This window comes from Anomaloglossus baeobatrachus, chromosome 8 (genome assembly GCF_048569485.1).
Source record: "Anomaloglossus baeobatrachus isolate aAnoBae1 chromosome 8, aAnoBae1.hap1, whole genome shotgun sequence".
Taxonomy (NCBI): domain Eukaryota; kingdom Metazoa; phylum Chordata; class Amphibia; order Anura; family Aromobatidae; genus Anomaloglossus; species Anomaloglossus baeobatrachus.
This window is the reverse complement of record NC_134360.1, coordinates 173,385,963-173,413,960: the sequence shown is the minus strand read 5'-3', so window position 1 is coordinate 173,413,960 and position 27,998 is coordinate 173,385,963. Positions and strand designations below refer to the sequence as shown.

At 44.3% G+C, this 27,998-nt stretch overlaps 1 protein-coding gene across 4 annotated transcripts; it reads right to left on the bottom strand.

The window, feature by feature from the left end:
* On the bottom strand, nucleotides 1-27,988 carry EXTL2 (exostosin like glycosyltransferase 2). Of its 4 annotated transcripts, none has more exons than XM_075320979.1 (5): nucleotides 27,826-27,988; nucleotides 20,005-20,057; nucleotides 3,769-4,172; nucleotides 3,525-3,595; nucleotides 1-1,617 (listed from the first exon to the last, which is right to left on the bottom strand). In XM_075320979.1, the coding sequence occupies exons 2-5, from the start codon at nucleotides 20,007-20,009 to the stop codon at nucleotides 1,126-1,128; spliced, it is 972 nt and encodes a 323-aa protein (XP_075177094.1). In that variant the 5' UTR covers nucleotides 20,010-20,057; nucleotides 27,826-27,988; the 3' UTR covers nucleotides 1-1,125. The 4 variants fall into 4 exon arrangements, with proteins under 4 accessions (XP_075177094.1, XP_075177096.1, XP_075177093.1 ...); XM_075320981.1 differs by having other exon boundaries at nucleotides 3,769-4,169; XM_075320978.1 differs by having other exon boundaries at nucleotides 27,839-27,988.
* Nucleotides 27,989-27,998: the final 10 nt, after the last annotated feature.

The window sequence follows — 27,998 nt, the reverse complement described above, 5'->3', positions numbered from 1 at the left end:
TAAAAAGCAGAAAAAACAATGTATCATTATTATTTTATTAAAGAAAATTTATATTATTAAGTTATTTTTTCTATTTTAGGGCAATGTATCAAATTTAATTATTAGTTATGCTTAAAAAAAGAGCTCAATTTCAATACATAAACTACCGTATTTTTCGGATTATAAGACACACTTTTCCTTCCAAAAAGTTTAGAGGAAAATGAGGGGTGCATCTTAAAATCTGAATGTAGCTTATGAGGGGTGGTGGAGAGGGGTCACAGGAGGCAGGGCAATGCTGTGCACTCTGCTGCTCTCTGTGGTGCTGCTCTGTGCGGCAGGCGGCCCTGCTCTGTGCATCGAGCAGCCCTGCTCTGTGCTGCTCTCTGTGGCGCTGCTCTGTGTGGCTCTGTGTGGCAGGCGGCCCTGCTCTCTGCAGTGAGAGGCGCTGCGCTGTGCGGCTCTGAGCGGCAGGCAGTGAGGCTCTGTGTGGCGGGCAGTGAGGCACGGGCCATTCTCAAGATATCAGCAGTAAGGGCTTTCAAATAATGGTGCCGAGTCAGCGCGTGCGCAGATGGAACTCTCGGATTAAGCACTCATCTGCACACACACCGACTCCGGCCACTATTTCTTTGAAGCCCGCACCGCTGACATCTTCAGAATAGCCAGTGCCTCACTTCTTGCAGCAAGCACCAGCACAGAGCAGTGCCGGCTGCCCTAGCACAGAGTAGTGGTGGCTGCCCCAGCATGGAGCAGCGGTGGCTCCCCCAGCACAGAGCAGTGTCGGTTGCCTCAGTACAGCTCTGCAGCCCACAGTGAGTATCTGGGCCCGCCTTTGCACCACCCGCAGCATCGTCATACTCTTGTACCACCCCTGCCTCCTGTGACCCCACTCCACTACCGCTGTCGCCCCACCTTTCCGGTAAGACAACACTGGATTATAAAACGGACCCCATATTTTTTACCTGTTTTATCTCTAAATTTGGGGTGCGTCTTATAATCCGGTGCATCTTATAAAACAGAAAATACGGTATATACACAAAATAAAACATACCAGGCCATGCTCCAAAAAACCCTTATGAGAAAAAATCCTTTCATTGTGTGACAAATATTTACCTCTTCCATTTGCTGACATCTTATAATTACAGTTTATATTTTAGATTTGTGGTTGGCATAGTTGGGAAAACCAAACTGTGAGATCATTACACTGGAATACACCAAGGGCATCTTTCCATAAATACCAGTCAACTTGTTAAGACAATATGATCTTTGCAGTAGATGTTCTGCCCGGTGCCACATCCCCGTATAGCCACTCTCTGCATCTTTCTCCAGATTTCTTATATCGATAGGTTTTACCAGCACACCAGAGGTCATTCCTGTGTGATTTGCCACCAAGACGTTCATTGCAATATCATCACAATTCTGTGTCTGGTCTATCATCTCATGGATTGAGCGCGGCAATTCCTGGAAAAGTCTCAGATAATCTTTATGAAAAAAGGCTGCACCGATGAGTATCATTGAATACTTGTCTCCGCGTCCGGTGTCCGGTGCTTGTAATTCAAAACTGCCATAGCTGAATATTCCTGATGAGGAGGTAACGTGCTTCCTGGGCACAAACCCCACAATCTGACTTGGAAACAGCTGCAAAATAAAAATTACACGACAATTATCGACCTACAAATTATTAGAATTGAAATAACAGATTGATAGAAACCTTGGAAATAAACATTCTCAAAATAAACATCTAAGAAAGCTGAATTTACTCTTCAACTCTGCCTTAAATAAATAATGCAAATGTAAACTAGCTGAGATTACAATTAACAGCTTGAATACTACCACCTATAGGGTAAGACCAGAAGGCAGTTCGAAACTTCGCTCACTTGCAGTCGTCTATAGGCCGCAATATTTTGTTCCATAATTGAGCAGCCATTGGCTACCGTGATAGGCACAGTTTGGGTCAAGCGGTCAACTATACCCCTGCTCTAACCCTTGGATCTCTTTTATAATTGTGTACTTAGATCACCATTTTCCATCAGTATTTGGAAAGGATCCCCTCTTTCGATCCCCTATAACTCTCTCTTTCCTTTCATTCCCCCTATTTTCCCTACACTATCCTTTCTCATATACTAAATATAATTATTATAAAAATCAATAAAAAAATATTTAAATCAGTATTTGGAAATGTTCACATATGGAAATTCACTATTATTATGTTCACTATGTGGTTATATACTGTATATAACATGTTAGAGTGGTCGTCTTATCTTCTTAAATTGGTAAAATTGCAAAATTCTTACAAAGGCAAACAATTTTTGTAATTCACCGCTTATTCCGAAGAATTGAGGAATTTTTAATTCTAAAGTTTACTACTTGCCTAGGTTATCGTTCACCGCTGCAGGCTATCAGGGCCCAGTCTCTTAAGGGTGCTTTACACACTGCGACATTGCTAACGATATTTCGTCGGGGTCACGTCGTTAGTGACACACATCTGGCGCCGTTAGCGACATCGCAGCGCATGACAGCTAGGAGCGACGAGCAACGATCAGAAAAACGGCAAAAATCGTTGATCGTTGCCACGTTGCTCCTTTTCCAAATGTCGTTGCTGTTGCATGCCGCTGGTTGTTCCTCGTTCCTGCTGCATCACACATCGCTATGTGTGACACCGCAGGAATGAGGACCATCTCCTTACTTGCATCCAACGGCAATGAGGAAGGAAGGAGGTGGGCGGCATGTTCCGGCCACTCATCTCCGCCCCATCTCTGCTAATAGGCGTACGCTTATTGACGCCGCTGTGACGTCGCTGTGACGCCGAACGCACCTCCCCCTTGAAGGAGGGATTGTTCAGCGGTCACAGCGACGTCGCTGACCAGGCATGTGCATGTGATGCTGCCGTAGCGATAATGTTCGCTACTGCAGCGATCAACACATGTAGCACGTACGACGGGGGCGGGTGCTATCGCGCACGATATCGCTAGCAATCGCTAGCGATGTTGCAGCGTGTAAAGCACCCTTAAGTCCGTGTGACGGGTGTTAGCGGTGTTGTGCGCCAAGGGCAGCGATTTGCCCGTGACGCACAACTGACGGGGGCGGGTACGCTCGTTAGCGATATCGGTACTGATATTGCAGCGTGTAAAGTACCCTTTAGACTTGGAGCACAGCACTTACAGGCTCTTTGCTATACAGCTTGCAAGTGCTGCACTGCTCTAAAGTGGACAAATTGCTGCATTGGTTCTGTCTCTGCCTCTGCTCGCAGCATGGGAGAGCAGACGGTTTGGCAAGCGGCCTAGCTATGCCACTGGACCAAACTGTCAATCATGAGGAATGTACCACCCCTAGAATCATAAAATCTTAAAGCATAGAGGCTGGTGAGTGGCAGTCTCCTGAAACTAGAAGATGCAATAACCCTATTCTGGCCACTACTCAGAAGTGTCTATAGCTGGAAATCTGATAATCTAAAAATGGTCAGGGCCATTCAGCTCACTGGTTACTGTCTAATTATAGGCTGTAAAATATACAAAGTGCAAACTAATTGGGGTAGTCTTAATTACCTGCCAGATGGAGAAAGCAAAGGAGATGTCATGTGCACTAATAAGTGTGTCATCATCCATCATCAGGACCGCTGTGAAACAGAATTTAAGGCACGATTTTAGTACAAAATTGTATTGTTATTATTAGGGTCTAGTGTTTCAGCAATTGGTCATTTCTCAGTACTGGGCACAAGATGACTTCTACCCATAGAGGTAAATGACCTTGATGTTAGAACGTCTTGCCTTATGGTTACACATAACTCACCCTTGGTCTCTACTTCTGGAAAGTTCTGCAGTCTGTTCCTCATGAGATTGACTGCCTGTTTCTTGAAGATGACAGGCACAGGATGGGGTCCAAAGCTCTCCCATAATTCCTGGGGAGGGTCCTGTCCTACATTATTCCATACCACAACCACGCGGTGAAGCTGCGGCATGGCCTGATAATGGTTTAGCATTTTCAGCAACAGATCAGTCCTGTTGTAGGTTTGCATTATGAGCGTGAAAGAGTCTTGAGGAGAAGAACTGTAGCGAGATATTCGACGTTGGATTAGATCTTCATTTGCAGAGGGAAGAAGAGCAGCAAGTGCGCCAAGGAGGAAGAGGAGGATAAGGAGTAAAGCACAGGACACACGGAGAATCTTCATCCTCAATATCTTTCCCAAAAACCTGCTTAAAAGGACACAAAGGATAATATTGTCATAATTGAATTTTATTTGGTTTATTATGGATATTCTGAAATATCATCTCATATTCTACTAATAGTATGGATTGCAGTGATGACTACACACATAAATCCTAAAAGGATCTGTTAACCCTTGTCTGGTACCATGTGGTCAATTTGACCCATGCAGATTGGTATAACTAATGATTTTTTTTCAATGGTACCAGACAAGGGTTAATATAATCCATCATCAGTGAATGTGAAACTGATCATTTTATAACTTATTCCGATGATCCGGAAAAAAATCCTTGAGGAAGAGACATGGGTAAGTGTAAAGTCTCCACCAGAGTCCACTCCTGCAGCTTCTGCTTCGATCACCAGACGCCGCCATATTCCTGTCGTGGGCGGTGCTGGTGATAGGGGAGGAGTCAGTACTAGTGCCTCTGGTGGCCGCAGGCTCCGCCCATCCACTAAGCTGGGTTTCGCTGGGACCTGCAGTATCACTGGCTGACTGGAGTGGTGTGTAACTTGCAGCTGAAGTTACCACCTTCAGGCACGGCCAATGGAAAGGCACCACACTCTTCTTATTCCTCCTCCTGACTGCTGGTCGCCGCCAGATATAACTTTGCAGTATACTGCTGCATCTCTGGTTCCCACCCTGCTCTTACTATTGATCCCTGTGTTTTTGACCTCTGCCTGCTCTCTAACGACTCTCCTGCCTGCCGTGCTTTGTACTTTGCTGCCATCTCCGGTTTAATCTCAGCCTTATTTCCTGACTACGCTCTTGTCTTGATTGCTGATTTTGTCCCTTTTTGTGCCTCCTGGTTTGACCCTTCCTCACTACCATTCTTCTCTGGATTGCAGCCTTCCATAGGCAGCGATCTCCTGGACCCTGTAGTAATTCCAGATCCCTGTACAGGGGTTAAAGGGTTCTGGGGTTCGGCTTAGGCCGAGGCCACACTAGGATTTGTTCGAGTGCTCGCATGACACTCGGCACATGCTCTCAGCACAGCGGGAGCCGAGTATCATGCGAGTGTCCTGCGACTGTGGTCCGATTGTTCGATCAGACCACAGTTGCGGAGGGGGGGTGGTGCTGAGGAGGTGAGGGCCTGCACTGCATAGGAGAGGGAGGGAATTATCTCCCTATCTCCTCCGTTGCTGGCTGATGCGAGAATCACACTGCTCTTACGTTACACCGGTGTAACGCAAGAGCAATGTGATGTTTCTCTTGCCCCATAGACTTGCATGGGTGCGAGTGGAACAGGATCGCATTCCACTTGCAGCATGGTGCGACTGTTTTCTCGGTCCGATTAGGGCTGAGAAAATAATCGCTCATGGGAGCTGCCCCATAGAGTAATATTGTTCAGACTGGAATGCAATTTTTTTACACCATTTTTTCACTGTTTTTCTCGCTGTGCATCCTAGGCCTTACCTCTAGTCTGTCCATGACAGCCATCTTGAGTGGTCTGTGGTCCTGGCCAGATGTCACAATAAGCTTCAATTAATGATGGTAAAGCTAATCTATGTGCGCGTTTGCATAGCACTCTGCAGCAAAGATCAGAGTTTCTGCTACAGATTACAATTTTTTAATTTTTAAATAATTAAACAAAATCTAAAAGCACATTGGTATACAGTTTTTCTTTTTTGTTTTTACCTCTGACATATACTGCATATACCTTATGAAAAGAGCCTAGTAGAGTTAGTGTTACCATGTACGTTATGACACAGACCCCCCTGGGCACCAATGATCAGCAGAGGTAACTGACAAGCGTCTCCTCATATATAAAAATGAGCGTGATTTGATTATTGACTGGTTCTCTGCCAAGCTTTCATTGGCGGTTGTGCATATAAATGGCAGCTTACTGCGGATATGAGGCTGCCCCCGCAAGGAGGTTTATGACCGAAACGTGCATGTTGGGGTTTTTCTGGGTGCCTCACTCCACAATAAGGTAAAATACTGTTTTTGATTAAGTGTGTTATATAGAGGTTGTTCTATATACATTATACTCATTATCCCTCTCTTTCTTGTTTGCATACTCATGTGGTGGCTGCTATAAATTTACCTTCATAAGTATTCCCTTTATGAACTTTTATGACTACCATACATACGGTGTCTTTATACTTTTTGTCTTTGGGAATTTGAGAGATACCCTGAAAGAAACCCAGGTAGTATATGACCCTTATAATAGTATTTGTTATCCATATATTCTTTTGTGTACCTTTTGGAGTGTGGTCGCCACCTGCTGGCCATCCACTTTATATCACTTTGTATTTTTAATCATGTTGTCAATAAAAATTATTTCATTATTCATTGTTTGTCGTGATACAGAATTCTTTTTATGTTCATCTTATGATCTGTATATGACAGTTTCCATGTGTGATTAGTGGCACAAAAACCTTTTGTGCATGTTGGATGCTCTAATTCCTTTCAGTGTGCCTAGGAGCCTTACAAATGTACTGAACAGAGAACAACAGACATAGAAGTGGTAAGAAGGCATGGCGAAATAGCACGCAAAGTGGTCACTCTAAGGCCGGTTTCAGACGTCCGTGTTTAATCAGGTACCAGTCACACGCATGGTTATGGTCACACGTGTGTCACACGTGTGACATCCATGTTTGCATGCGTGTGACAGGTACCGGAGCAAAACACGAGTCTGTGAAATTATTTTTTTTTCCATATTTACCTGCTTTCTCCATCTCTGCTGCCTCCCGCTCCTGACCGCCACTCATTATATTCATCGATTATTCACCGCACTCAGGAAGCCGAAGCAGCGCAGGACAGCGCCGGGCACAGCACCGCCGAGGACAGCACCGCAGGGACAGGTGAGTATTTACAAAGCACAGCGACATCCAGGAGGTCATCGGAGTTCCCAATGAACTCTGATGACATCCTGATGACCCCTGCGACACCCGCGCTACAGCTTCACGGGTTCATCAGAGTTAATTTGTTCCAGCTTCAAGATTTTACACACACACACACACGTATACACTGAGCACATATACACACATATGTATATACACATAGCAGACACACATGGATACACCGTGCGCATACACACATAGCACACATGCATGTATATACTGAACACGCACACACTCTGCTGTAAACTCACCCAGCGATGCGGTCCTCGGCACTGAAGTCCCCAGCATTTTAATAAAAAGACCCATATTTTCTCCGGTATGTTTTACATTGATGTCACACGGATCACATCATGTGCGATCCGAGTGACATCCGTGCTGCCGGAGATGCCTGCGTGTGTGTGTGCGGGGTCATGAAAGGTCACACGGTCCGTGTGCAAACACGGACGTGTGAGGCACATCATAGAATAACATGGGTACGTGTGACATCCGTGTTAAAAACGGATGTCACACGTACCTTAAACATGGACGTCTGAAACCAGCCTTAGGATGAGTGCCCTAATGATGAGCACCCTAACCAGAGGTCGCTCACTATGGGGAAAAAAATATTGCATAGATGGATGGACGGATGGACTGACAAATGGACAGACAGACGGACTGACTGGAGCAAACATTTTAAGCAGGACCCTTCCGAAAGGTCTATTTTAGTAAATACCGGTATGGAAATCCCCTCTGAAATAACAATGCTGGAGCACCTTTTTCTTAGATTTTGCTCTTCCTTATATTCATCCTGGAGACATCTGAATAAATGAACGAGATGACTATCACCATGTCAATGGAAAAACCCCATTGTCAATGTAGTCTCACATTTCCAGGAGGAATAATAGAGGAATAGCAATGCAAAGTTTAAGAAAACTGACAGCATTTCTAAGCTATGCCTTGTATATAAAGTTAATCATCATATAACCTCTGTTCTTTAAAGCACAGAGCAGTGAGTATGGTCAATCGGCTTGAGGTGTTTTCCAAAGTGGACTAAGAAATGTTTGGACTGTAAGGCACCGACTGGCAGCAGCATTGGTGCTGAGGATGGCAGGGGTGATAAGGACACAGCTGTGTGCTGATGCCATAATAATCAACACATTAAGGCTATGTCCGCACGCTGCGTTCTTGATTTGACAAAAAAACTGCACCCTCTGGCAGACCTTAAAACTGTAAACACTGCGTTTGACAAAGAAGAGTGTTAAAACGCATGCGTTTTCGATGCCTTTTTAATGCGTTTTCAATGCGTTTTTATTTATGCGTTTTTTAAAGTAGAAATAAAGTATGATAGGATAATTGATAGCTAGAAAAAATGGATAGAAAGAATAGATAGAAAGAAATAACAGAATAGCTTGATAAAGGGATAGCTAGCTTGGCCAGCTGTTTTTTTAATTTTTGGGAGGAAAACAATTAAGTGGGGTCCCCCACATTTTTCATATCAAGCACAGGAACAGCACAACCCTCAGATGTCTGCTGTACCTTGGCTGGTTATAAAAATAGAGGGGATCCCATGCTTTTTTTTATTTGATTTATTTTTTATTTTTTTTTGTTAAAATGATGTGGGGTCCCCGTATTTTTCTAAAACCAGCCAAGGTGCAGCAGACAACTGGGGGTAATATTATTAGGGTGGGAAGGCCCATCGTTATTTGGACCTTTCCAGCCAAACAATAGCAGCCGACAGCCGCCCCAAAAGTGGCGCATCTTATGGATTCTGGCGCTGGACTCGGCTCTTCCCATTGCCCTGCTGCGGTGGCAATCGGGGTAATAAGGAGTTAATGGCAGCCCACAGCATTCCCTAAGTCCTAGACTAGTGATGGCAGTCATTAATGAGACCCTATCACTTATCTGTAAGTGAAAGTAAATAAACACGAACACCGAAAAATCTTTTATTTAGAATAAAATACAAAAAACACCCTCTTTCACCACTTTATTAACCCCAACACACCCTGCAGGTCCGAAGTAATCCACAGGAGGTCCCACATTGATTCATCTCTGCTACATCCCTCTCCTATCACAGCGAGCACCATCCGCTGACAGCAAACAGAAACAGAGCCACGCGATGAGAATGAACTCAGGCAGTAGTGTGGGGCCCGCAGCTGTGATGTCAGAGGTTCACCCAAGTTCATTCTCCTGGTGTGACTCTGTCTCTGTGTGGTAGCCTGATTTGCGGTCACAGGTGAAGGACTCCAGCTGTGACCGGAAATCACCTGAGTGATGTCACCGCTGATTGCCCTGCTCACTTCAGTCAATCGGGTGATTTGCTGTCACAGGTGGAGGACCCCAGCTGTGGCCGCGGGTAACCTGAGTGACGTCACCGCTGATACCATGACTCACTTCAGTTGCTGTGTGGAGCTCACAGCGAGCAGTCTTGTTCTATGGCGCTCGCTGTGAGTGTCAGATGTAGCAGTGCTAGAAGCAGTGAGGAATCTCGTGTGGATTACATTGGACCTGGAGGGTTGTGTTGGGGTTAATAAAGTGGTGAAAGAGGGTGGCTTTTTTGTCTTTTATTTCAAATAAAGGATTTTTGGGTGTTTGTTTTAGTTTACTTTCACTTACATAATTAGTGATGAGGGGGTGTCTCATAGATGTCTGTCATAACTAAGCTAGGACTTAGTGGCAGCTATGGGCTGCCATTAACTCCTTATTACCCCAATTGCCACCGCACCAGGGCAATCGGGATGAACCAGGTAAAGTCCCGGGACTGTCGCATCTAATGGATGCGGCAATTCCGGGTGGCTGCTGGCAGATATTTTTAAGCTGGGGGGCTCCCAATAATGTGGGTCTCCCCAGTCTGAGAATACCAGCCCCAGCTGTGAGGCTTTATCTTGGCTGGGTATCAAAATTGAGGGGGACAGCACGTTGTTTTCTTATATTATTTATTTATTTTACTGTACGATATAGACCCGCCCACCGGCGACTGTGATTGGATGCAGTCAGACAGCTGTCACTCAGCCTGTGGGCACGTCTGACTGTAACCAATCATACAATCATAGGCGCCAGTGGGCGGGGGATGCAGTGAATATGAAATGAGCTCAATGAGCGGGTGAAGTGAATATGAAATGAGCGGCCGGCACTTTCAGAAGCAGGAGAGGCTGCGGGAGCAGTGTGACATTGTGCAGCGCCGGTGATCGGTGAGTACGAAGTGAAGAGAGATAGAGAGAAAGAATGGAAAAAGGTTAGTGACCTGCGTTTTTGTTGACAAAAATGCATCCAAAACGCAACCAAAATGCAGTGCAAACGCACAGCTAAACATTTTGGTTGTGTTTTGACATACCTCATTCATTTCAATGGGTGACGTGACCAAAACGCAATGAAGAAGTGACATGCTGCTTTCTTTTAGGCTACGATTTTGACAAATATCATTGAGATGTTCATTAATACAGACCTCTATCCTACATGTGGAGCAGCCAATATATATTTTGTCATAAATGAAATATCGAATTGTATATATTACATTTGCAGAATTGCAATTAATAAATTGTTTGATATAAAAGTGAATAAATTGGTAACATCAGTGAATTGTATGCACTGTGATGCATGTTTGCATGTTTTACATTTGTTCGCCTAACATTTTTAAAAGACCCGATAATTTAATCAAGAGGAATTATTGGCATGTACACCAGAAAAAAAAAACTGAGTGAAATGATATATTTCACAATATGACCAACAAAGTGCATAGCATTTTATCTTCAAAGAATACCAATAGGTATTTATCAATAATATTGCTGATTGAATTAAATTGTAAACTATATTGTAGTTGGTTTAGACATCTGTGTAGGTTGATTTTTTATTATTTGATGTTTGGATATTTAATCAATATTGATTTTTTTTAGTTAACGCTATATTTCTGCCTGTCTTCAATAACCAAGTGGAACAACCTCTATCACGCAATCTGGTAGATGATTTGTCAATTTCAAGTCCTAAAGGCCCCGTTACACTCTACGATTTATCTGACGATATGTCGTCGGGGTCACGGTTTCCGTGACGCACTTCCGTCATCGTTAGCGACGTCATTACGTGCGACACCTACGTGCGACTCCAAACGATAGCAAATAGGTTGAAAATCGTTGATCGTTGACACGTCGTTCAGTTTCAAAATATTGTTCATCGTTTGGAATGCAGCAGACATACTGGTACGTTTGACACCCTGAAAACGACGAACAACATCCACATGGCCGCCATGGTCAAACAATATATCGCTGAACTATTTTGTGTCGCTTGTGCGATCGTTACGAGTGACCGCTAATAAACAACCTATGTGCGATCTCGGAAAATCGTAACTACGATCTGGGCGTGTCACATCGCTATGGAGATCGTCAGATAAATCGTAGCGTGTAACGGGGCTTTAAATCTAAGCGATCATGACTCCGTAAAGTCTGACTAAAGGCCTTAACTTACCATACAACCACCACCGCACCCCATTTCCCAAATCCTTACCTAAAATTAAGACACAAAGACTGCGTGACGTTGGATATAAAAGACCACAGCAGCTCCGTTTATTCAACAACAAAGAATAAATACAATTATAAACAACAATATAATAACATAACTATCCGAAAGGAGCAGAGGTAAATGCAGGTTCCCATTACGCTCAACTGCAACACCAGCTGCATCGCCTGCCCTCAACTTCACCACACCGGCTCAAAGGCACCTAGCTGAGTGTTGCCCAACCAATGTTCCACTGAGACCTTAGCCCAGCATGGACCCATATTTAAACCAACCAGGGGTAACTCATTCCTGCACTGGGTTCCTCCCTCACTCTTTTGTGCAATCCACCACCTTCAAATACCTCCCTCCTATCCGCCTACTGCTTCGACAAAGCAAACTCGCACCAGTCTCTACACATCGACCTCCAAAATCTACATCGACCTCCAAAATCCACATCGACCTCCAAAATCCAAATTAGGGCATGTGGACGGGACAATTCTGGATGCCTGCCAGGAACCGAATAACCCCCTACCCCCACCCCAGAGCCCTGCCCTAAAACTGCCCCCCAACCAATCACAGAGCCCAACAACCCAACTGTTCCTTTAACCCCACCCTCCAGTTTTCCCACACAAAGTGCATCCTCAACTTAGCCCCTTGCTAAACCCAATGGCCTAGCATCCCTCCGCAGTCATGTCGCCCTCCGATGAGCCCCTTTGGGGCAAGCAGTCTGGGCTTTTACTTTACAGTTCCTGACAACTCAAGTAAACTTAACCACCAGAATGGCTTTGGTGACATGCCTAAGATGGCAACTTGATGCTTGCAACATAGTATTACCTGAAAGTGTTTTTGGTATATAGAGCTACAAATTGTATTTTTAGGAACACTCGCAATTGTAAATCCAGGAACGTAATATCAGATTGAACATTGCCATTGAAGCACTAACTTTTCATGGGAAAAAAAATTGAGTCATTACACTGAAACTTTATAGCAATTCATTGCCTATAATACCAATTCTTGATGACACATAATTATTTTTTGATAGAACATATTACTTACAGAACAAAGGAATGTCAATGGGATACAAGTTTTCCCCATCTTTTGCAATTTTATTGATGGCATATTGGGAATATAAATGTTTGTATTCTAACCAGAATCCATTCCTCTCATGTCTTGTGTGGTACGGGAGATACATAGACGATATGCTCTTTATATGGAGTGGTAATGTGTCTGCCATACCCCATTTGATTGCCTATTTAAATTCCAATCATTATACCTTGATAAGTGTAGATCAAGGAAAGGGTTAAACGCTGCGTTGCCACTGAAGAAACTCCCAAGACCAAATAGATAGGAATCATGATCTTTATTTGTCTACGCACTTTAGAGATTAGTCTCCTTCTTCAGGACTTAAAATCACATACATTATGATTTGAAGATAAAATTCTATCTACTTTGTTATGAGAGTGCTGTCATATTGTAGCCAAATAAGCTTTTTCCTTAGGAAATATCACTTTTCCAAGTTTTTTTTTCTGGTGTTCATGCCAATAATTTCTTTTGGTTAAAATTGTAGGGGTTTTTATAAATGTGGGGGGAGAACAAATGTAAAATATGCAGACATGCATCACAGAATACACAATTCACTAATGTTACCAATTGTCAATCTTTTAATATCAAACGTTATATTAATTTAAATTTTTCAATTGTAATATACGGTATGCAGTCAGATGTTCAATTTGTTACAAAATATACATTGGCTGCACCACACGTACAGTAGGTGGAAGGGCCGTATTACTGACCATCTAAATGATATATCTAATACCAGCAATTTAAATCGAAATATCTCTGCCGTAGCCAAACACTTCATTTCTCATCACCACCGACAGGTTTCTTCTTTTTAGGTATTTGGCATAGCTCCACAGCTCCTGACGGCCTCAACTTACGTAGAGAGATTATGTATCACTATTAACCTATTTGTATGAATTTGTGCAATATGGTTTTTTTTTTTCTCATTTTATTAATTCTTTTAATTTGTTTTTTATTTATCATTTATGTTTTCAATTTGTTAATTTTCATAGTTTGTTCTATTTATCTCATTATTCTCACAATATGTTCCTAATTCTCCCTTTCCTATTGCTTAGATGGAATATTTAGGGTTGCTGGGAAAATTTTCCATCAAGATTGGACAAAGAACGTTGGATAGCGTTTGAAACGCGATGTTTTGTTTCCGGTCACCCCACGTCTTACTTTATTGTACTGCCATCCAGGAGCTGGGAACATTTTGCACACCTATGCCCTTATTTTTTGACAACCAGGTGCGACATTTTGTTTGAGCTCATAAAGAGGTTCTAGACATAAAGATCAGGCTCAGGCAGAGGCACAATCTTGTCTTCAGCAGCAACAATAGTAATTCTCTTTATCATTATACAAAAACGAATAATATAATAGTAGTTACATCTGTCCAAAAGGAGCTTAAAGAGTTATTACCATTTTTACAAATGGATCTCGTAGGATAGTGCATGTATATGCAACCAATTGTGCTATTTACTTCTTATTTAAATTTTCAGCTATTTTTTAAATATTAACACTTTCCTAATACAGGTTATGACATACAGGAATAGTACATGTGGAGCACACCAGTGGGACCCTCAACTATCTTGGGTGGTCAGAATTCCCATAGAAATTAATAGGAAGTCAATAACAACTCTACTTAAAACACTGAGTATCAGGACCTGGTTTTCAGTATAGATGAAGGGAACCACCACTACCAAACATTTATAGCATAACCTATTTATATGCCATGAATGTAAGAGATGGGAATACTGCTTAAGAAAAATAGACCTTATCTACTAACGCCGCACAACCCGTGATTTCAGGTGAAATATCACAGTTCACGTATAACATCAAACATAAGGCAAAATCATGGAATCGGACAGCAGATTTTTGCTATGTAAGCTGAAGACAGCATGCTGCAAGGGTTAATATAGAGAATTCAGGGATGCCTGTCTTGTCAAGGTCTTAACTGATGTTTATTTGCTATGTTTGTTTAAAGGGAAATTGTAACCAGGTTTTTGCACCCTATCTGAGAACAGCTCTGTCTAGTGATAGAGACCCTGATTCCAGTGATGTGTCACTTACTGAGCTGTTTACCGTCATTTTAATAAAATCAATGTTTTCTCTGCTGCAGATCTAGCAGTTATACAGAGCTCATGAATATCCTCGACTACTTGCAGTACGCCAAGTAGTTTTTCTAATGACAATCTCCTGCTGATAAAACAGTGATTTTAGCAAAACTACACTAAGCAGCCCAGTAAGGCTGCTTTCACACATCCGGCTTGAGCTCTGCGGCTCAATCCGGCTGTGCAAGCTATGCAACGGATGCGGTGAAAACACCGCATCCTTTGCATAAGTTTTTCCTTTGCGGCCCGTCCGGTTTTTGCCGCTTGCGGCATGCTACTGAGCATGCGCAGTGGCAAAAACCGCATGCGGCGGCCGGATGCGGTTGTTGCCGCATCGCGCCGCATCCGGCCGCCATAGGCATGCATTGAAAAATGCGCCGCATCGGCCGAATGCGGCGCGATGCGGTTTTTTTTTGCCGCACGAAAAAATGTGCCAGGCAACGTTCCATCCGGCCGCCGCATCGGCTAAATCTGCCGCATGCGGCAAAAACCGGATGGAACGCAAGGCCATGCGGCACAATGCGGCACTAATTAAAGTCTATGCAGGAAAATCGCAACCGGCAGCAAAAAAAAACGGTTGCGATTTTCCTGCAAAGTGCCGGAGTGTGCCGCATTGCAGAAACCGGAGGTGTGAAAGCAGCCTAAAGCCCGCTACACACGCTTCAATATATCTCACAATCCGTCGTTGGGGTCAAGTTGTAAGTGACGCACATCCGGCATCGTTTGTGAGGTATCTGCGTGTGACATCTACTTGCGATCAGGATTGAACGCAAAACCGTTGATCGTAAACACATCGTATCATTCTCTAGAATTGAGTGTTTTGTTGCACGAACCTAGTGAATTGTAACGTGTGACATCCCTCATACGATTTTGATGTCTGAGGCTATGTGCGCAGGTGTGCGCTCTGCACCGCAGCTTAAAAAAGGTCTGCTTCAGAGCGCAGCTGAAAAGCTGCGTTCTGAAGCGCCTCACAATGTCTGTCATTCACTAATCTCTGTCAGTCGGTCACTATCTCTGTCCCTCACTCTCTGTCCATGTCAGTCTATCCCCCTCTCTCATATACTCACCGATCCCCGGCGCTGCACGGCGTTCACACTGCTCCGGCGGCTTTTACTGTTTTGAAAAAGCCGGCCGCCCATTAAACAATCTCGTATTCCCTGCTTTCCCCGCCCACCGGCGCCTATGATTGGTTACAGTGAGACACGCCCCCACGCTGAGTGACAGGTGTCACACTGCACCCAATCACAGCAGCCGGTGGGCGTGTCTATACTGTGTAGTGAAATAAATAATTAAATAATTAAAAAAAACGGCGTGCGGTTCCCCCCAATTTTAAAACCAGCCAGATAAAGCCATACGGCTGAAGGCTGGTATTCTCAGGATGGGGAGCTCCACGTTATGGGGAGCCCCCCAGCCTAACAATATCAGCCAACAGCCGCCCAGAATTGCCGCATACATTATATGCGACAGTTCTGGGACTGTACCCGGCTCTTCCCGATTTGCCCTGGTGCGTTGGCAAATCGGGGTAATAAGGAGTTATTGGCAGCCCATAGCTGCCAAAAAGTCCTAGATTAATCATGTCAGGCGTCTATGAGACACCTTCCATGATTAATCTGTAAATTACAGTAAATAAACACACACACCCGAAAAAATCCTTTATTAGAAATAAAAAACACAAACATATACCCTGGTTCACCACTTTAATCAGCCCCAAAAAGCCCTCCATGTCCGGCGTAATCCAGGATGCTCCAGCGTCGCTTCCAGCGCTGCTGCATGGAGGTGACCGGAGCTGCAGCAGACACCGCCGCTCCGGTCACCTCCACGCAGGTAATGAAGACAGCCGCGCGATCAGTTGCTGTCACTGAGGTTACCCGCTGTCACTGGATCCAGCGGTGGATGCAGCGGTGGCCGCGGGTAACCTCAGTGACAGCTCAGCTGATCGCGCTACTCACCGCCGCTCCTATCACCTCCACGCAGCAACTGAGGTGAGTTGCGCGATCACCTGAGCTGTCACTGAGGTTACCCGTGGCCACCGCTGGATCCAGTGACAGCGGGTAACCTCAGTGACAGCAGCTGATCGCGCGGCTGTCTTCATTACCTGCGTGGAGGTGACCGGAGCGGCTGTGTCTGCTGCAGCTCCGGTCACCTCCATGCAGCAGCGCTGGATGCGACGCTGGAGCATCCTGGATTACGCCGGACATGGAGGGCTTTTTGGGGCTGATTAAAGTGGTGAACCAGGGTATATGTTTGTGTTTTTTATTTCTAATAAAGGATTTTTTCATGTGTGTGTGTGTTTATTTACTGTAATTTACAGATTAATCATGGAGGGTGTCTCATAGACGCCTGACATGATTAATCTAGGACTTATTGGCAGCTATGGGCTGCCAATAACTCCTTATTACCCCGATTTGCCAACGCACCAGGGCAAATCGGGAAGAGCCGGGTACAGTCCCAGAACTGTCGCATATAATGTATGCGGCAATTCTGGGCGGCTGTTGGCTGATATTGTTAGGCTGGGGGGCTCCCCATAACGTGGAGCTCCCCATCCTGAGAATACCAGCCTTCAGCCGTATGGCTTTATCTGGCTGGTTTTAAAATTGGGGGGAACCGCACGCCGTTTTTTTTAATTATTTAATTATTTATTTCACTGCACAGTATAGACACGCCCACCGGCTGCTGTGATTGGGTGCAGTGTAACACCTGTCACTCAGCGTGGGGGCGTGTCTCACTGTAACCAATCATAGGCGCCGGTGGGCGGGTAAAGCAGGGAATACGAAATTGTTTAATGGGCGGCCGGCTTTTTCAAAACAGTAAAAGCCGCCGGAGCAGTGTGAACGCCGTGCAGTGCCGGGGATTGGTGAGTATGAGAGAGGGCTGCTAACTTCAGTAACTTAGGGGATTAGTGGTCACCGGTGAGTCCTTCACTGGTGACCGCTAATCAAGGCGCGACACAGACAGAGCCGCAGCATGACCATGAAGTCGGGTGAAGTTCACCCGAGTTCATTCTGACAGTGCGGCTCTGTCTGTGTCTGCTGTCATCTGCCATTCAGCTCTGCTACATGGCTGTCTGTGTCTGCTGTTAGCGGCCATGTAGCAGAGCTGAATGGCAGATGACATAGTAAAAACACATCCCTACACATTACACACGCTTGGCAAGTCAATAAATTAAAAAAAAAAAAAAAAAGGTGCCCAATGCATACGTCACAGAACACATGATCTAAAGGATCGCACACAAAATTGACCAATTTAACATAGACTACTAATGCACGTGTGACAGCAAATGAACGACCAACGTGAAATCTCATAAGATCCCGTATGCAACCTGGGCGTGTCACATCGCAAATGCGATTGTACAACTAATTGCAACGTGTAAAGTGGGCTTAAGGGACACATCACTGGAATCAGGATCTCTGCCACTACATTATGCTGCTCTCAGAGTAGGTGGCAAAAACCTGGTGGCAGATTCCCTTTAAGCAGCAGGGCTTAACATTGCCTGGACTACATTGTACGTGCACAGAAGTCCAGCACACCCCCTTCGCAACTCATTGTCTATGTACAATTTTTATTCAGAGCCTGGTGGGGGCAGGGGAAGCTCTCTCAGGTATGCTGCATGGCTAAATCCTACAACTCTGATTGTGTCAGAATGGCTAAATCCAGTAATCTAAGTGATACACTGTTGGATTCAGAATCTCCATGCCTACATAATACTGCTCTCAGATGAGGTAGCAAAAATCAGCTGACAGATTCCCTTTAAAGCACAGAGAGACCGATAACATACCGTATTTTTCGGACCATAAGACGCACTTTTTTCCCCCCAAATGTTGGGGGAAAGTAGGGGGTGCGTCTTATGGTCTGAATATAGGGCTGCGGCCGGGAATGAAGGTGCTGCGGTGGAGCGGGTCATCGGCGGCACGAGCAGGCTGTAGCAGCCTGTGGTGATCTCGTGGGTCCGCTCATTACATATGCACGCCCATCATCCCGCCCATCATCTCTCAGGGCTGAAGCCAGCGCTGACAGGTGGGCGGAATGATGGGCGGGGGCTGCGCATATTAAACAGCCGGCCGTGATCACCCCTGGCAACTACAGCCTGGAGTGATCATGTGCGGCTGTATTCACTGCCCCCCCGCGCATCATCATCAGCGCGGGGGGCAGTGAATAAGTACGGTACACTCACCCGTCACCGTTCCCCTGTAGCACCGCGATCTCCTCCTGTCTGCTGGCCAGCTGATCTGTGTAGCGAGCGGTAAGCACAACGATGACCTCATCGCTGTGCGCGCCAACAGTCACGCAGGTCAGCTGACCGGCAGACAGCAGGACAAGCGATGCTGCAGGGAACAGTGACGGCTACATACAGATCAGCGGCGCTACTGACAGGGGGAGGAGCGATGCTGCATGGAGCGAGGAAAGGTGAGTAGAAACGTTTATTTCTTTGTGTGATACAGGATACATGCCATATAGCAGGATGGGGCCATATAGCAGGATGGGGCCATATAGCAGGATGGATGAGGGTATATAGCAGGATGGATGGGGTATATAGCAGGATAAGGGCATATAGCAGGATGGCAATATATAGCAGGATGGGGGTATATAGCAGGATAAGGGCATATACCAGGATGGCAGTATATATTAGGATGGGGAGCATATAGCAGGATGGCAGTATATAGCAGGATGGGGGTATATAGCAGGATGCCAGTATATAGCAGGATGCCAGTATATAGCAGGATAAGGGCATATACCAGGATGGGGTACATATACAAGGCAGGGGGATCATTACCAGGATGGGGTACCTTAGCAGAGAATTTGGGGACATTACCCCCATAACAGTGTAGGCAGCAGATCCTCGCCCCATAACAGTGTGTCATGACCACATTTTTTGCTTAAAATGTTAATTTCCTATTTTCCTCCTCTAAAACCAGGGTGCGTCTTATAGTCCGGTGCGTCTTAGGCTATGTGCGCACGTTGCGTACTAGCCCTGCAGAAATTTCTGCAGCGATCTGAAGAGCACACGTGCGCTTCAAATTGCTGCAGAAAATGTCCGTAGAGAAAAAAAAAAAAAGCCGATTCCATGCGCTCTGCCTGCAGGTCCTGCCATAGACAGAGCAGGAGCTGCCGGCAAAGCGCACGGAAGAAGTGACATGTCACTTCTTAGAACGCAGCGCTTCGGGCCCTGCACAATCTTCATAGACTGTGCAGGGGACGCAGGACGCATGCAGTTACGCTGCGCTACAAAGCGCAGCGTAACTGCATGTATTTACGCAACGTGCGCACATAGCCTTATAGTCCAAAAAATACGGTACATTATGTACAGTACACAATACAGTACTAGAAATGGAGAAGTGCGTACCTCATGTCCACCAAAGAGTTCCTCTTGCTGGCGAAGATCTCATTGAGTTCTTACTAGAAAAGAGAAACAGAAATTGGTTATAATATAAATAATATACGGATGTTGTCATTTTCATAGATTGATATTGTCAGATATTGATTGTATAAACAAAGGTTTTTGCAATTTACTAGTAATTAAAATTTGCAGCCATTCTTGAGCTATTAAGACTTTTCTTTGTTTTGTTTACATCCAGTTGCATAGGAGACCGACCCCCGCTGCTGTCTAGCTTGCAAGGTAAAAGTGCGGTGCTGCTGCAAATCTGAGCAGCTTCAAGACAGTGCTGACAAGCTCAAGAGAAGAGAGCTTGTAAGCACTGCTGAAGTTCTGATGTCAAGCAGTCATAGTCGGTCTCAAAGTCAACAAGCTGTAAACAAAAGAAAAAGTGATAATATCTCAAGAGCGGCTAAAAATGTTAAGCATTTACCTGCAAAATTTCTTGTATTTACAAGCACTATCTGATAATATCAATTCATAAAAAAATGGGACTAACCTTTTAAAAGAAGACTAATATGCCAATAATAAATGTATTTTATATTTCTTCGGGTTATAATAAAAAATGTAACAGAAATATTTAAAGTTTTCAAATCAACCCTATGTAGAGCTTTAATCTTCAGTTACATAATGCTAATGTGTGTGCAGGTGCGATACATCATTGTACAGTATGGCCAACAAACAGACCGAAGATCATTAGTCAAAATAGTGTGTGCACTGCCCTCATGTGGTCAGATTAGGAATATATATTTCTATTTTTCACAATAACCTATAAAGAAAAGATTGCTAATATGTATGTACTGTATTTCAATTGGTGCACCTACACCATCACAACCCCATCATGCTTTTCCACTGATGTTTGCCATAACTTTTTTATTTTCCACCAACATAAGCCCTACTACAGTTGCTTTTGCAGGACTCATCATACTTGTGAATTGCATCTTTTAACTTAGCCCTTTCATAGGGACCCTGTCACCAGTTTTTTACCCTATAAGCTGCGGCCACCACCAGTGGGCTCTTATATACAGCATTCTAACATGCTGTATATAAGAGCCCAGGCCGCTGTGTAGAAAATAATAAACACTTTATAATACTCCCCTAAACCGGTCGCTGCGGTGGATGTGGCTCAAATGGGCGTCTTCGTCCTCGGGTGCCGGAGCCTCCTCTTTCGACCATCTTCGTCCTCCATCTGAAGCCGCGGTACATGACGCGTCTATGTCATACACACTCGCCAGTCCCGCCAGGGCTGTGGAGTCGGTAAGCCAAGCCTTCGACTCCGACTCCTCAATTTCTCTTGCACCGACTCCGACTCCGACTCCTACATATATTGCTTATAGTTAGGTGAAAAATTTATTATAGTACATGAACATGTGTATGTGAACATCAGACATTTAATAATTTTTATGATACAATAATCAAGATATTTGGATAGAACATAAAATATATTTATTGGAATACAACTTTAGAACACAAAAAACTAATAAATTGTAAATATGTAATACACTATGTAATATACAGTAGATTACATATATATCTTGTGTGTGTGTATATATACATATACATATAAATATATATATATATATATATTACATATTGTATTACATATTTACAATTTATTAGTTTTTTGTGTTCTAAAGTTGTATTCCAATAAATATTTTATGTTCTATCCAAATATCTTGATTATTGTATCATAAAAATAATTAAATGTCTAATGTTCACATTGTACTACAATAAATTTTTCACTTAAATATAAGCATTATACTAAATATTATTTAGTAAAATATTCAGCACATTCTGCATTGCACTACTGTCCCCAATTTATTAGATATTTTAGGAGTCGGAGTCGGTGCATTTTATACCGACTCCGACTCCACCAAAATGAGCTCCGACTCCGACTCCACAGCCCTGAGTCCCGCGGAGGCGCACTACAATACTTTGATCTGCCCTGCTCAGGACCTGAATGCCGGCAATTCTGTATGACGTTGGACGCGTCGTGCACTGCGGCTTCAGAAGAACAACAGAGGCGGCGACAAAGATGGCCGAAAGAGGCGGCGCCGACACCGAAGGACAAAGACGCCCATCACCCACATGCACCGCAGCGACTGGTTTAGATGAGTATTATAAAGTGTTTTTTATGTTATGCCACCGGCCTGGGCTCTTATATACAGCATGTTAGAATACTGTATATAAGAGCCCACTGGTGGTGGCCGCAGGTTATAGGGCAGGTTCCCTTTAATGTGCTGGAAAAAATAGGAAAAGAAAATAAAAAATGCAATTCTGAATTAGCATTTTAAAGCATTCACTGAATGGTAAAAATGTCCTGGTCGCTATATTCAGGTCAATAGGATTACCGCAATTCCTAATTAATATAGCTTTTTCTTGTTTTACCGTTTATGGTGTTTGGGGAGGCAAGGTAAAAGAATAATTGTGGCAATTGTGGCATATTTTTTCCTTAGCATGTGAGCTCTCCCCTGTGGGTATACTAGCTAATGAATATGCAGCGACGTCGCACATACCTCACTGGGCATGATCAGGAGTCCCCAGTCATGTGCACTATTCCTCACTGTATATCAGTTTAGTGCGCATGACCAGAAGTCTTGGTGACTCCAGATCATGCGCACTGTGCATCCATCCTCCACCGGCCGCCATCAAGAGTGAGGTATGCACAGCATGACTGCGCATTCATTAGCATGTTAGTACACCCCCAGGGATGTGCTAACATGCTATGTGGGCCGACTAGCCAAGGGAAGTAACGCCCTTGCGACTAGCCCCCTCGCTCATTAGCATATAATAAATGATCTTTAGAAATACTTTTTATAAAGATCTCTTTATCTATGCTACCATATGCAGGGACGGTTAGGCAGGGATTAGCAATATGTACAGAACTGCTCGTGGTTCTGGCTGCATATTGGATCTGACAGGTTCCCTTTAAGGTGATTGTTTTATATATTTTTTAAACTACTAGTTTTTATATATTTATTTATTAGCACACCCTTCCCTCTCCCTCTAAGGGTCTTGAATTTGTAATCACCACTTTTTAATGACAAATACAGCAACTCATGGCATCCTCAGGGACCCCCCTGACTGCACAGTGTAAGGCCTCTGTCACACGCACGTGAAAAAAAAGAACCATTTTTTCACGTACGTGTTAAAGGGGTGGTTTGCTCCCCGTGTGCCGTGTTTGTGGCACATTCGTGTTCTCCGTGTGTTATACGTAATAACACACGGAGAACGGGAAGTCCTGTCTTACCTGCTTCTTCCGGAGCTGTCTGTGGTGCTGAATGACAGTGTCCGGCACAGGCCACATCCCGCTGACGCTACTTCCAGCCCCCAGTGAAGAAGATGCGCTGTTCAAATTCACTGGGGGGAGAATGCAGGTGACAGCCGCGGCAGAGACTGCAAAACTGGTGGAGGTGAGTATGTGTGTTTTTTATTTTTACAATGACACGTGTGTTTCTCCGGTGCGTGTCACATGGGACCGCATCCACACTACATCCATGTGGTACGGGTGCAGGCTGTGTGACACCCATGCTTCCAGAGAAAAACGGACATGTCGGCGTGAGAAATATACGGACACACGTAAGTACGGAACGGACACACGTTTCATTCCTAAATACTTACGTGTGTCCAAACCATTAGGAATACCTAGTTCGACGTGTGTACGTGTCTCCGGTACGTGAGAAAACTGCCAAACACGTACCGGAGGCACGAACGTGTGACAGAGGCCTAAGGGGTTGAACAGCAGTGACTGTAGATTAATACAGCCGACACCCACAGCACAAGGAGCTAGTCCTGAAAAGAGCGATCCTTTATTTTAGCGATCGGTCGAGGTTACAGCACCAGGACTCCCCACCGATCCAAACTGCCGACATGTTTTTATGTCAATGAGATTACAATAAAGCGACAGTTACAGGTCCGTACTTTGCATTTTTCTCTCTAAGTATGACTTCTGCTTTTGAATGAAAACCCACCTGTTCAGAAATGCCTACAATCTACAATGAACTCACTGCCGCCCGACCACCGTGCGGAGCTGCCGCCCGACCACCGTGCGGAGCTGCCGCCCGACCACCGTGCGGAGCTGCCGCCCGACCACCGTGCGGAGCTGCCGCCCGACCACCGTGCGGAGCTGCCGCCCGACCACCGTGCGGAGCTGCCGCCCAATCTACACCCCACCTACTGTCTCCTCCCCATAATCCTATAGAATGTAAGCCCGCAAGGGTAGGGCCCTCTTCCCGCTGCACTAGTCTGTCTACTGTAACTTGTATATGTATTTTGTATGTAACCCCCTTCTCATGTACAGCACCATGGAATCAATGGTGCTCTATAAATAAATAATAATAATAATAACAAGAGAATAAGTTGGTTTACATATAATAGGAGCTCGTTACCACACTGGCCATTTAATAGAGAAAATACAAGAGAAAAAAAAAGCCCACAAAAAAAGTATATACCCTATAATAAAGTACTGTGACATACAAGCAGCGCAGGTTCCCTGTCCTTCGTATTAGAACATGATCACAACCCAAAACACACCTCCAAGATGACCACTGCCTTGCTAAGAAACTGAGGGTAAAGGTGCTGGAGTGGCCAAGAGTCTCCAGACCTAAACCCTATGGAGCATCTGTGAGGCCTCATCAAATGGGAGGTGGAGGAATACAAGGTCTGTAACATTCACCAGCTCCTGGATGTCATCATGGAGGACGGAAGAGGATCCAGCGGCTCCTGTGAAGCTCTAGTGACCTCCATGCCCAAGAGAGTTAAGGCAGTGCTAGAAAATAATGGTGACCACACAAAATATTGACTCTAGGCACAATTTGACCATTTTCACTTAGGGGTGTACTCACTTTTATTGCCAACAGTTTAGAATTTATTGGCTGTGTTGAGTTATTTAGAGGGCACCAAGTTTACACTGTTATACAAGCTGCACAATTACTACTGTACATTGTATCAAAGTGTCATATCTACAGTGTTGTCCAATGAAATTATATAACATATTTACTAAATTATGCGGGGTATACTCACTTTTGTGATATAGTGTAATATTGGGTTAGAATCACCTCCACTCATATTTGCTATGGGGTATATTAATATATTCATATATGAATAGACAATTCTTAACAATACTTATACCTACAGCTTTTATTACAAGTTTGGGCTATTGTAAGTTACATGTACCTCATGGGTTAAAAATAGTTCTCAAAAATAGAAAAAAGGATATTTTTACCGTTTTGAAAAAAATGTAGAGCGACCTCTGTCTATAAGTCTATTAGATGTATCTATGAACAGAGGTGTTAGGATTTATGGAGTTAGGGGTACTTCACACACAACGAGATCGCTACTGAGATCGCTGCTGAGTCACGTTTTTTGTGACCTCATTAGCGATCTCGCTGTGTGTGACACTGAGCAGCGATCTGGCCCCTGCTGTGAGATCGCTGCTCGTTACACACAGCCCTGGTTCGTTTTTTTATTGTTGCTCTCCCGCTGATAAGCACACATCACTGTGTGTGACAGCGAGAGAGCAACAATCCTGAATGTGCAGGGAGCAGGAGCCGGCGTCTGGCAACCTGCGGTAAGCTGTAACCAAGGTAAACATCGGGTAACCAAGGTGGTTACCCGATATTTACCTTCGTTACCAGCCTCCGCAGCTCTCACGCTGCCAGTGCCGGCTCCTGCTCCCTGCACACGCTAAGTTAAGCGGTGTGAGCTGGTAACTAAGGTAAACATCGGGTAACCATACCTGATGTTTACCTTAGTTACCAGTGTCCGGAGCTTCCAGACGCCGGCTCCGTGCAAGCGCAGCGTCACTTGCACGTCGCTGCTGGCTGGGGGCTGGTCACTGGTCGCTGGTGAGATCTGCCTGTGTGACAGCTCACCAGCGACCATGTAGCGATGCAGCAGCGATCCTGACCAGGTCAGATCGCTGGTCAAATCGCTGCTGCATCGCTAAAGTGTGAAGGTACCTTTACCTCCAAGTGGAGACACAATCATAATGGATGACATTGAAGATTTAAAAGTCAAGAAGAAGAGCACTTTCAAGAATTCAATGAGTTGATAAGGAGCAGCCTCTAGGCACTTGCACATCTGTCAATGTACACACAGTAAAATAGGCAATCTGTATTAATCTGTACTTATATCACTTGTATTATCCATATATTATATATACAGGGCATAGTAATTGTCCATTATTATAATAACATACAGTTGTGCTCAAAAGTTTACATACCCCGGCAGATTTTTGCCTTTTTCACAGAATATGAATAAAAACAGAAAATCTTTTTTTCCCACTCATGGTTAGTGGTTGGGTGAAGCCATTTATTGTCAAACTACTGTGTTTTCTCTTTTTAAATCATAATGACAACCAAAAACATTCAAATGACCCTGATCAAAAGTTCACATACCCCAGTTCTTAATACCGTGTATTGCCCCCTCTAACATCAATGACAGCTTGAAGTATTTTGTGGTAGTTGCGGATGAGACTCTTTATTTTCTCAGATGGTAAAGCTGCCCATTCTTTTTGGCAAAAAGCCTCCAGTTCTTGTAAATTCCTGGACTTTTTTGCATGAAGTGCGCGCTTGACCTCTCCCCAGAGTGGCTCAATGATATTGAGGTCAGGAGACTGAGATGGCCACTCCAGAACCTTCACTTTGTTCTGCTGTAGCCAATGATAGGCCGACTTGGCCTTGTATTTTAGATCGTTGTCATGTTAGAACATCCACGTACATCCCATGCACAGATTCCAGACTGATGACTGCAAATTTGCATCCGATATTTGCTGATAACATGCTGCATTCATCTTTCCTTCAACTTTGACTAAGTTTCCTGTGCCTTTGTAGCTCACACAGCCCCACATCATCAGTGATCCACCTCTATGCTTTACAGTAGGAATGGCCTTCTTGACACCTCTCCAAATGTAACATTTATGGTTGTGTCCAAAAAGTTTCATTTTGGTCTCATCGCTCCAAATTTCTTCAATGTGTCATCAATGTGCCATCAAATTGTCATCTATGTGCCATCCGTGTGTCATCAGTATATCATCAATGTGTCATCAATTTTCCATCAATGTGTCATAAGTGTGCCATCAGTATGTCCTCACTGTGCCATCCGTGTGCCATCCGTGTGTAATCAGTGCTTTCCACCAGTATATCATGAATGTGCCATCCATGTTTTCCATCAGTGTGTCATCAATGTGCCATCCGTGTGTCATCAGTGTTTCTCCGGCACAGATAAAGAAATAAAGCGATGACAAAGCTTCTCCTATACTTTGCACTGTTAAACACGTACAGCACACGGATAGAGCACAGATGCCATAGGTGTTCTGTAGTATTTTTTCACGGACCCATAGACTTGTATTGACCAATGTCATCCATGATACCGGAGAAAAAACACACATATCTGTGTGTGTGTTGCAGACACACGGTTTTTGTAAATACATGAACATGTGAAGATCGACATAGGTTCTAACAGGTACTGTGGTACATATGAAAAAAAGATGCCACACGTACCGGAAACACATACATGTGAAGGAAGACTAAATCAGTGTATATGTTTAATGCGGTTTTGGAGACAGACACGAGCCCTGTACTTGTAGAGTTTGTTATTGATTTCAGAGTATCTGTTATTTATGAAAGTATCAGTAAATTCAGTAACATTCCATGTGTGTGATAAATATTTACACGTTATCTTCCTAGCAGGACTCTCACTTTCCAGCCGTTTGTGCAGGGCCATGTGCACCAGGAAAGCTTTGTCCTATTAACCCTGTAGTAACAATAGATAATAAAAAAATGCACATACTTAATATTCTTACCCAGTGCAAAAGTTCTAAGAGTGTGTAGAGGCGGCATAGCAAATCATTCCTTCTTGTTAGAATCCTGACATCTCAGCCCAGATTTCTAAGGAGCAGCGGAGTGTGTGCACAGACACTGCACTGATTTCCTGTTCCATTCCCAGCATGCTCTGCTGTCTTC